We start from the raw sequence: 12,013 nt of genomic DNA, 5'->3' as shown, positions 1-12,013 counted from the left end.
ACTCTGACCCCACACACGCACACACACATATAAACATCCACATTCCAATGTAAGGAACAAACGCCCACTGATGTCTATAAATAAAGACCAGGGCAGTGGCAGAGCGCAAGTCCCTGAGCGCTCACTCTCGTGCGGGCGCTCTGTGGCTGCCCTTGCTGCCAGTAAAAGCTGTGTGTTTCTCCTCTCTGATTCTCAGCTGAAGACGTGTCTTAGAGTACATCTCTTGACAACAGCTCTTCTGTGCTTTGTCAATAGAAGACGGTAATCAAGCTTCTTCAATTCAACAAATTTCCCACGTGTGGGACTAATAAAGGTTATCTTATCTTCTTAAAATTGTATTCTAACAGGTTTACATTATATTGGTTTTTTATTTTAATGTAATTATTGTGCAGAAACCAAAGTTCACTGTGAATTTTACATTTCTCAACAAAGTATACCGTTATGTATTCTGCATTGTCACCATATTTTCCATGTGAAATTCTGGTAACCATAGCTGCCAGTATTTTACCGTAATATTGAACTTTTTAATATGTATTTTATACAGTTTCACTGTATTTAACAGTTTAATGCAAAATGCATAATAATAATAATAATAATAATAAATTTTATTTATAGGCACCTTTTGTTCTGCTAATGTAAGGTGACCCTCAAGGTCACCTTTTAGCTTTTAGCTCTGCACTCATGGCGACCGTAGCTGAGGAGTGAATTATGAACTAAATGCTCGAAATCCGACTATTTTCTATTTTTGTCAATATCACAAATACACAACAGGCAGTTCAACCATGATATGTTGATGTGCTCACAGATCTTTGTAAAAGATGAACATACCAACAATGTAAACAGCCACTGGTTTGTAATGTAAGGCAAGGCAAGTTTATTTATATAGCACAATTTAACAACAAGGTGACTCAAAGTGCTTTACAAAGACATTAAAAAACAAAAACAATAAAAATCATGATTTAAAATTGATTAAAAAGTAGATAAAATCAGAACAGTAGATAAAATCAGTAGTTAAATGTAAGTTTTGAAATTTAAGCTTAAAGTGTGGATTTGGTGCTTTATTCAAATGCAGCTGAGAACAGGTGAGTCTTCAACCTGGATTTAAATAAACTGAGTGTTTCAGCTGATCTGAGGCTTTCTGGGAGTTTGTTCCAGATATAAGGAGCATAAAAGCTGAATGCAGCTTCTCCGTGTCTGGTTCTGACTCTGGGAACTGATAAAAGACCGGATCCAGATGACCTGAGGGATCTGGAAGCTTCATACTGGGTCAGGAGGTCACTGATGTATTTTGGTCCTAAACCATTCAGAGCTTTATAGACCAGCATCAGAACTTTAAAGTCTATCCTCTGACGGACAGGCAGCCAGTGTAAGGACCTCAGAGCTGGACTGATGTGGTCCACTTTTTTGGTCTTAGTGAGGACTCGAGCAGCAGAGTTCTGAATGAGCTGTAGTTGTCTGACTGATTTTTTAGGTAGACCTGTAAAGATGCTGTTACAGTAGTCAAGCCTACTAAAGATGAATGCATGGACTAGTTTTTCCAGGTCCTGTTGAGACATCAGATCTTTTATCCTTGAAATATTCTTGAGGTGATAGTAAGCTGACTTTGTTATTGTCTTAATGTGTTTTTCTAAGTTTAGGTCTGCATCCATCACTACACCCACATTTCTCGCCTGGTTTGTGGTTTTTAGATGTATAGATTGAAGTTCTCTGGTGACCTGTAATCGTTTTTCTTTGGCGCCAAAGACTATTACCTCAGTTTTGTTTTTGTTTAGCTGGAGAAAATTGTGGCACAACCAGTCATTGATTTCCTCAATGCATTTACCAAGAGCCTGTACAGGGCCTCGGTCTCCTGGTGACATTGTGATATATATTTGTGTGTCATCTGCATAGCTGTGATAGTTTATTTTGTTGTTCTTTATAATCTGTGCCAGTGGGAGCATGTAGATGTTAAACAGAAGGGGTCCCAAGATGGAACCTTGGGGAACTCCACATGTGATGCTTGTCTGCTCAGATGTGAAGTTACCTATTGATACAAAGTATTTCCTGTTTTCTAAGTATGTTTTGAACCAGTTTAGTACAGTTCCTGAAAGACCTGCCCAGTTCTCCAGTTGTTTGAGTAATACGTTGTGGTCAACTGTATCAAATGCTGCACTGAGATCCAGTAAAACTAAGACTGACATTTTTCCACTCTCTGTATTCAGACAGAACCACAGCACTAAATCCGCTCTGGCAAAGTGTTTAACATATGTCTAAAACCTGACTGGAAGGCATCGTAGCAGTTATTCTGTGTTAAGAATTAATTGAGCTGTTGAGAAACTGCTCTTTCAATGATCTTACTTAAAAATGGGAGATTTGAGATCGGCCTGTAGTTTTTCATTTGTGTCTTGTCAAGATTGTCCTTTTTCAGTATAGGTTTGATTACAGCAGTTTTTAGTGGTTCTGGAAACACACCTGACATTTAATGTACTGAATCCTTAAGATTTTATGGCATTTTTGCCAACATCACGTTGACATTTTACTAGTGTGGTGGCTCTGACTGAAAAACAAAGATGCTGCACACACTTCAATTAGATTTTTTGTTTTGTTTTCACGAAAATTAAATTTTGACTAAACTTCTTAAGCTACACAACATTAGCATTACTTTTACATGTTCATCTTTATAAATGCAGGGTAGTTCTGTTCCTGGTCATTTTGGAGTCTTCATGTGCAGAGGAAGGAGTCTAATCATCGTTGATAGAAGACAACTGAAAATAAAAGAACAAGTTTCAGCCGACAACATATTTCAAATTCTTGAATCAGTTTGATCCAAATGACCGTGTGTCCTTGTGCTTCCACACAGATTATGTTTATTCTCTCAGACACTGATCAGACTTTGAAGCTGATGTTGTTCAGACTGCTCAATGTTGGTGAAAACGTGGTGAAACGTGTCAATCAGAAAATTTAAGCAGTAAACAGATTTTTAGTTTCTTTGGTTATTATCATAATAAATCTTTTAAAAAAGCAAAATGATTTAAGGAAACTCACCTTCATGACCGTGTAGTCATTGTTTCTGATGTTTAATACAGCTTTCCTCTTCAATTTACTAATGTAGTAGAGCAGGAGACCAACACACAACAGTAAAGCTCCAACCAAGGACAGACACACAACCAGAGGCAGGACGAAGCCTGGACAGTCTGATGACGGTTTGGAGAGTCCTGCAGTGAAAGTGTGACTCTGTGTTGTTGTCTGTTGTGTCGAGTCAGGAGGGTTTGAAGCTGCAAACAATCAACGCAAAGTAGTTAATCAATTAAAGAAAATCCTGGTACGATTCAGCAAGTTAATTGTGCTAACAGTACTGAATAGAAACAAAATACAGAATCAATACTATAATCAGTTAAGTATCTCATTAGTTTACCTACAGTCAAAGTTGGTCACAACCTGACAGGCCAGCTGACCTCAGTGCCAGTGCACATACCTTCACCAACTGGAAAATGTCTTTTAACCCTTTAAGATTTACCGTAGAGCCAAGTTCTAATGCAAATTTGCAAAATAAACAGCATGTGCATCAAAATCAACTATTTCTTACAGTGTAATCTGAATTCTAAGCATCCCAGAAACTACACAGAAAGGCTTAAACTCAAACATGAATTTTAAAAACACCAGCACATCTCTGTAAATGCCCTATAGGAAAAAACATTTTCCGTAAAAATGACATCACTTCCCGTTTTGGGCATCAGCTAGATCGTGCTGACGGTCAGATCGGCAAAGCGTGTTTCTGGAATATTGTGTTTTTGTTGCTGCAAATGCTTTTCATGCAATTTTTGCAAAGCTTTATGTGGAAGGAAACCGTGAACTAGCACAAGCTGAATGTATAAGATGTAAGTACACTTCCTCCTGTTTCATATGCAAAAAAAATATTACGCTAGCTTATATGGTTGCAGTTCTACCAGGCTTTAAAAATAGTTACGCAAAACGGAGCATGTCCGCTCCGAATGCAAACAAATTTCCCACGTGTGGGACTAATAAAGGTTATCTTATCTTATCTTATCTTATCTTATCTTATCTTATCTTATCAGGCATTAACATTGATTTTTATGGAGTCAGAATTAAGTCTTCAGCAGTTCTGGGTGTAAGTGGTCACAACCTTTTTTCTTCTTTACACCACACATCCCAAATTCATTAATTGATAAATAAACCTGCATCCGATTGTTCAGACTCCTTCCTACCTCTGGGTGTGTGTGTGTGTGTGTGTGTGTGTGTGTGTGTGTGTGTGTGTGTGTGTGTGTGTGTGTGTTAGAAACATAATGATTTTGGTGAAAATGGTTAATTACAGATTCTGAAACACATTCAATTATAAATACACAAAGAAATTTGTCATGATTTGGTAAAGAAACTTACCCTCTACGACAAAAATATCGTCAGTGTAGTATGAGTCCGGAGACAAAGGGTCGCCGTAACCACACCAGTACTGTCCCGTGTCAGACTTGGTCAGCTGTCTGATGGCTGCATACAGTCCAACGGCAGATCCTTTTGTGTATTTGATGCTGTACCTGCCATTCTCGGCTTTGTCGTTAGTTGTGTCAATCAAAATATTTCCTTCTTTTTTACACGGCTTTTTGCAAAGGAACTTCCTCTGCCCATGGACAGCATTGGGACATGGGAATGAGATTTCTTCTCCCTCAGTCTGCGCACGGAAGAATCCAGAGCTTTTATTAAATTCTATAAAATAGATGAAAACTCATTAAGTACTGTCTGTACTTCCTGTCAGCTGTTACACTCTAGTGACAACATTTCCTGTGCTAGTCTAACGCAGAGCTTCAGTGTGTTATTACTCAAAGTGTGTTATAATCTAGTCTGCTTTGAGTGTAATTGAAATCAGTTGAACTCATTTTAATACAGTGTATTCAGTGAATTCAAGTCAGTGTAATCTATGAATTAGATAATAACTAATTAAAATGTCTGAGTTAAAATAGGTCTGTATTTAGCCTGAGAGTTTATGCAGGTATGAGAGCAGGTGGATTATGGAGGAGAGCCATAATGAATTAATTAAATACACCATTAAATAATTAATGAAATGTGGCAATAATTAATTCAAATTGGAAATAATTAATTTAAAAAAATATTTACGACACATTGAATTAATTAATTAATTATTCACACATTTAATTAATTATTTAACCTCTTAAGCCCCAACCCCCCCCCCCCCCCCCCCCCCCCCGATACGGGGGCAAAAGGCAGGAGATCAGGTAGGCTTGGGGCTTCAGAGGTTAATGATGTATTTAATTAATTCATTATGGCAGTCCTGGCGTTCCACAGTTATGAATTCAATGACGTTTGATAGAAACTCACCGTTGGAAACTCTGACCTCAATGTCTAAGTATGAATCTGGAGCTGAAGATTGACCCAAACCAAACCGGTACATTCCTGAATCAGACTTAATCGTATGTGTGATGGTGAAAAACAGCATTCCTCTTCCTGAAGATGCATTTTTGTATTCAACCTTCCATCTGCCGCTCTGAGCTGTGGTTCCATCTGTTTTAATGAGAATGTTCTCTGCTCGCTCACATTTTTCCTTACAGAAGAACTTTGTGTTTCCAGACACAGTGAAGTAACCACGAAGTGATAAATTCCCTCCTTCAGGTCCAACCCAAATCCTGGCTTTGACAAACCCAGTTGTACCTGTTGGACAGAGAAACAGTGAAAACAGCTCAGTGTCAATACAAGATGTTAAACGGGTACAAAATGTGATCTGTTTGTCTGCGCCATGGTCACGAGCTGTGCGTTTCTTGTGACAGCTAAACGGTGAATTAGCCCAAACAGACAGCTCTGCCTCCCTCTGTCTGTGACCGTAGGTTTGACAGGGGAAACTAACAGCATGCTAACTAGTGCAGGTCTGAAGAACCTACAGTGGGATGCAAAAGTTTGGGCAACCTTGTTAATAGTCATTATTTTCCTGTATAAATCGTTGGTTGTTACAATAATAAAATGTCAGGAGACACACACAGTGATATTTGAGAAGTGAAATGAAGTTTATTGGGTTTACAGACAGTGTGAAATAATTAATTAAACAGAATCAGGCAGGTGCATAAATTTGGGCGCTGTTGTCATTTTATTGATTCAAAAACCTTCAAAACTAATTATTGGAACTCAAATTGGCTCGGTAAGCTCAGTGACCCCTGACCTACATACACAGGTGAATCCAATAATGAGAAAGAGTATTTAAGGGGGTCAATTGTAAGTTTCCCTCCTGTTTTAATTTTCTCTGAAGAGTAGCAACATGGGGGTCTCAAAACAACTCTCAAATGACAATAATTTTCTTTTTCTTTGATAAATAAGGAGGCAACCTCATTGACCTCTACCCATTGGCTAATGATGTAATACCTGCTGCACAGAGACGGGGAGTTTTGTTATCTATTCGTAGCCTTCTGTCGGTTCTCATTCAATAATTCAGTTATACCAGTAGTACTTATTGAACTACATCATCTTTTTTGTGTTTGGTTGTTTGTTTACATACTTGGACTCTGCTTTGAAACACTCCAGCAATTACATTTGGACTTACAGTACAGTTTCAAAACTTAACAGTATTATAAGGGGTTTCAGCTTACTTTGCTATGGCCACTGGAGCAGTGGTTCGATTGCTTCAACACCTAGGTTATTGCTATCATAGACAGGAGTAGTAACACTCTAAGTATGTTAAGTTTGAAGAGCTCGCTGCTTGTTCTTGTTCTTTTTTTTGGCAGCCATTTTTTGTTGTGGGGAGGGCAAGCTAGGGCACGGGGGGTCTCTATATTGGTCAGGCAAAACACTCCCTTTGAGGCCCACAATGTCGTAGCAGACAAATATGGCAGATATGTCATAGTCAGTGGGAAACTGTATAACAGTCTTGTTGCTCTAGTAAATGTGTATGCTCCTAATACAGATGACGAGAATTTCTTTAAACAACTATTCTCCTCTTTACCCAACTTAAATATCTACTCTCTTTTTCTGGGGGGTGATTTAAACTGCTGGTTAGACCCAGCCCTGGATCACTCATCCACTAAGAGCAATGATTTAAGCAAATCTGCATCTGTCATTCATGCCTTTCTATCAGAATATGGAATGTGTGATGTTTGGCGTACTCTAAATCCTCATAAAAGAGATTACTCCTATTTTTCACATGTGCACCATACATATTCAAGAATTGATTACTTTATCATTGACACTAATTGTCTGCAGCAGGTCCACTCCTGTGCCTAACATAGCATAGTTATTTCAGATCACGCCTCTCTTACTCTGTTTCTGTCTCTTCCACATCCTCCTGTTAAAGCTGCACAATGGCGTTTCAATTCGACCCTCCTGTTGGATGAAAATTTTGTAAAGTTTATCCAGGATGAGATACGCATTTACTTTGCCACCAACTCTTCCCCAGAGACTTCCAGCCTTGTCGTATGGGATGCCTTTAAGGCGTATATCAGAGGCCAGATTATTGCTTATTCAGCAAGAATTACAAAACAGTCCACCCATGAAAGAAATAAGTTCATGCAACAAATTAAGGAGACCGATGAACAGTATGCTCTCAAACAGAGTCATGAAATATTTAAAAAGCGTGTAGAACTTAAAACAATACTTGACCTACTCACAACGTACTCGACTGAACGTTTACTCTTACATGACAAATCCAAATTTTATGTGCACGGTGACAAACCTGATTAAGTTGGAAGGTTATATTCTTCCATCATTACACTTTTTCAGATACTTGCAAGTCAGGCACTTTATTTTTTCCCAGACTTCGAGCTCAAGCCTCCACCAGAGCCTACACTATTAGAAACTATCCTACAATTCAATCCAACCAATAGAGGGCTGATTTCCTTGCTTTACAATAAAATGTTAAATTTGACACATACAACTTCATCCAAGCTCAAGACACAACACTCAACACAACATCATTATGTGCCCGCCACTGTTTAATCCAAAGTGGTGCATAGAGCCCATTCAGTTCTGGTCAGAGGTTTTTCATACCCTGTCCAGGATTCTCAGTGTGACGCTGGCCCCTGCCCCCCTTCTTGCTCTGTTTGGCATCAGTGGGAATGAGGTGCTTCTACCGGCCTCTAAAAAACAGGCACTATCATTCTGCTCCCTGTTGGCCGGGAGGGCAATCCTACTGAGGTGGTGGGACGCTGCCCCTCACACTCACAAGCAGTGGTTATATGACCTCATGGCCTGTCTAAAACTGGAAAAGATAAGACACTCACTTCACAACTCCACTGGGAAATTTCAAAACATCCTTGATGCCTTTCAAAATCTATAAGAATTTTTCAGCAAACTCTCTTAAGTCAGGTGCGGAAATACAGTGTGCAGGTCTAGGGCAGTGACCTGGGTGGGGATGAATGGGATTATTTGGCAGGGATTATGTTATTTGGGATATATTATACATATGTTTATATTTTTCTTTCTTTTTTCTCTTTCTTTCCCTTTTTTATTTTTCTTTTTTTTCCTTTTATTTCACAGCTGAAGATACAATTCTGAACTCATTTCACAGCCTAAATGTACTACTTAACCTTAATGTACAGATCATCTGTAACCCTTCTCTTTTCTTTCTGTTTATATGTATAATATATATGTTGATGTTTATGTGTATAAAAGGAAACCTCTTAATAAAAAGACATTGTTTAAATGACCTGAAGACAAAGATTGTTGACCATCATGGTTTAGGGGAAGGATACAGAAAGCTGTCTCAGAGATTTAAGCCGTCTGTTTCCACAGTTAGGAACATATTGAGAAAATGAAAGACCACAGGCTCAGTTCAAGTTAAGGCTCGAAGTGGCAGACCAAGAAAAATCTCAGATAGACAGAAGCGACGGTGAGAACAGTCAGAGTCGACCCACAGACCAGCACTAAAGACCTACAACATCGTCTTGCAGCAGATGGAGTCGCTGTGCATCGTTCAAACATTTGGCGCACTTTACACAAGGAGATGCTGCATGTGAGAGTGATGCAGAGGAAGCCTTTTCTCCGCCCACAGCACAAACAGAACTGCTTGAGGTTTGCTAAAGCACATTTGGACAAACCAGCTTCATTCTGGAATAAGCTGCTGTGGACTGATGAAACTAAAACTGAGTTATTTGGACATAACAAGGGGCGTTATGCACGGAGGAAAAAGAACACAGCCTTCCAAGAAAAACACCTGCTGTCTACAGTGAAATATGGTGGTGGTTCCATCACGCTGTGGGGCTGTGTGGCCAGTGCAGGGACTGAGAATCCTGTCAAAGTTGAGGGACACATGGATTTCGCTCAGTATTAGCAGATTCTGGAGCCCAATGTCCAGGAATCAGTGACAAAGCTGAAGCTGCGCCGGGGCTGGATTGTGGCTCAAGAGTCGCCTTGTAATTGGAAGGTTGCCGGTTCGAGCCCCGGCTTGGACAGTCTCGGTCGTTGTGTCCTTGGGCAAGACACTTCACCTACTGCCTACTGGTGGTGGTCAGAGGGCCTGGTGGCGCCAGTGTCCGGCAGCCTCGCCTCTGTCAGTGCGCCCCAGGGTGGCTGTGGCTACAATGTAGCTGCCATCACCAGTGTGTGAATGTGTGTGTGAATGGGTGGATGACTGAATGTAAAAAGCGCTTTGGGGTCCTTAGGGACTAGTAAAGCGCTCATCTCAGTCCCCAGACCTTAATGGTAAATGGCCTGTATTTGTATAGCACTTTTACTAGTCCCCCCTAGAGACCCCAAAGCGCTTTACACACCCAGTCATCCACCCATTCACACACACATTCACACACTGGAGGAGGCAAGCTGCAGTTGTAGCCACAGCTGCCCTGGGGCAGACTGACATATTATTGAAAATCTGTGGTGTGAGTTAAAGAGAGCTGTCCATCCTCGGACGCCATCAAACCTGAATGAACTAGAGATGTTCTGTAAAGAGGAACGGTCCAAAATACCTTCAACCACAATCCAGACTCTCATTGGAACCTACAGGAAGCGTTTAGAGGCTGCCATTTCTGCAGAAGGTGGATCTACTAAATATTGATTCCATTTGTGTTGCCTAAATTTATGCACCTGCCTGATTTTGTTTAAACAATTATTGCACACTTTCTGTAAATCCAATAAACTTCATTTCACCTCTCAGATATCACTGTGTGTGTCTCTTATATCACATATTTAACTGACTTTTTTATTGTAACAACCAACGATTTATACAGGAAAATAATGACTATTAACAAGGTTGCCCAAACTTTTGCATCCCACAGTATATCAGCCAAGTCAAAAAAAATCCGGAACACAACCAAGCACCTCTGCGCCCTGTGTAGAAGCTAGCATCAATATTATAAAAAGATTAATTGAAAAACTACACACAGCTACAGCAATACAAAGGTCATCAGATCTCACCTGATAAGAAGAAGATCACAGCATGCAGGAGCTTCATTGTCAAAGTGATCCAAACTTCAACCTGTCAGTCGCTTGTCCCTGTGTCTGATCAATCAGGAGCTGACGCTGCTTTAATTTAACATTTACTTCCTCTTTCTGTCTGTTCTGTGTGCATTTGCACATTTTAGGTACACACACACAAAATCATTTCAATTCTCTCATATGAGTAAATCCATTTGATCTGTGTGTAATTTATTCAAGAGGAATAAAAGCAAGCGACAAGTTTGAAGCGTATTTAAAAGATTTTTATTGTTTTTCTGCGTTGATGTAAACTTTTGTGGTTTTCAACAATCGCCAACAAAGAGTGCAGGGGTAAGCACAAACACACACACACACACACACACACACACACACACACACACACACACAAACTGCAAGTCATAAACAAAATAAAGGAAGTTACCTGGGAGTTCATTGAACTTCCACAACCTCTTCCAGTTAACATTACAGTAGGGAGGGACCTCACTGGACAAAATAAGCTCACTTTCGTTGTTTCACAATTTTGAATCGGTTTCAGATGCTGACAGTTAATATACAAGTGCTGAATATACAAAAGTCGAATTTAAAATACACCAGCAACCATCTGCTGACTGGCACTTCACTTACTGATTACTGTAAGTAAGGCCAGTTGAAAAAAATGTAACTCAAACAGAGTCTGTTTGACAAAGTAAAAGTAAAGTAGGCTGAATATGTCCAAAAACAAAAGATAATCTTGCAATATAAGTGTGACGGTTCTCAGTTATATTCAGGTTCATTTATAGTCTCAGTTATTCTATTTTGAGTTTCTTATAGTCCCTGTTTATTTCTTGGATTATTTGGTTTCCCCTTATGTCTTTGCCCTCTGTTTCTCTGTGTGTGTCTGTGTTTGTGTGCTTGTATGAGCCCTCGCATCATTTCCCTTCTTGTGTTCCAGTTCATGTTTCCCCAGCCCGTCATGTCTCCTCTCTCTCCCTCGTTCCCTAGCTCCCTCTCGCTTGCCTTTCCTCCACTCCTCTGTCAAACTCATGTGTCAGCGCACCGGATTATAAAGTGTATTAAGCCAAACAAAACAGTCAGATAAGTCAAACTTTATTAAACTCATTCTTCTTGCTTCCTCCACTTCTGTACCATTGATTCATTAATGCTGAATTCTATCACAGCTGCTCTATTCCCGTGTTGTTGCAGTATATTAATGACTAGAGCTGGGCGATATATCGAGTTTTTAAAACATATCGATATATTTTTATACGAGATATAAGATGTGACAATATCCTTTATATCGATTTAGTCTATGTTACGTTATAATTATAGTTGTGGAGCCGCAAGTTTGCCTCTCTTTCGTCCACTTTTGTCTCTACGCAACGTTACTCGGCCTCGCCTCTCTCCTTCACTGAACACAACTCCCCCTCCTCCCCCATCGCTTCACGTGCAGGCAGCGACAAGATGGACACGGCAAATCTCCGTTAACGAGTTACTGCGCATCGCCCCGTGCGTGGGGCTGGACGGCGTCAACGTGTTAACGAGCTAACCATGCTAACGAGCTAACCGCGCTAATGAGCTAATCGCGCTAACCCTAAAATCCTTTCATTCTCTCAAAAGTTGATAGCGCGCCTTATGTATGAATTCTGGTTGTGCTTGATGGCCGCGAACCGAT

At 40.0% G+C, this 12,013-nt stretch overlaps 1 protein-coding gene across 1 annotated transcript; it reads right to left on the bottom strand.

The window, feature by feature from the left end:
- Positions 1–878: 878 nt before the first annotated feature.
- LOC309697679 (polymeric immunoglobulin receptor-like) lies at positions 879–10,425 on the bottom strand. Its single transcript, XM_082519794.1, has 5 exons — positions 10,342–10,425; positions 5,329–5,658; positions 4,378–4,698; positions 3,025–3,254; positions 879–2,744 (listed from the first exon to the last, which is right to left on the bottom strand). Exons 1-5 carry the CDS (start codon positions 10,376–10,378, stop codon positions 2,721–2,723), a joined length of 942 nt encoding a protein of 313 aa, XP_082375920.1. The 5' UTR covers positions 10,379–10,425; the 3' UTR covers positions 879–2,720.
- Positions 10,426–12,013: the final 1,588 nt, after the last annotated feature.

Source organism: Aulonocara stuartgranti, assembly GCF_965226115.1.
Source record: "Aulonocara stuartgranti genome assembly, chromosome: 20".
Taxonomy (NCBI): domain Eukaryota; kingdom Metazoa; phylum Chordata; class Actinopteri; order Cichliformes; family Cichlidae; genus Aulonocara; species Aulonocara stuartgranti.
Note: the sequence above shows the minus strand (reverse complement) of the source record. Positions and strands in the feature narration are given on the sequence as shown.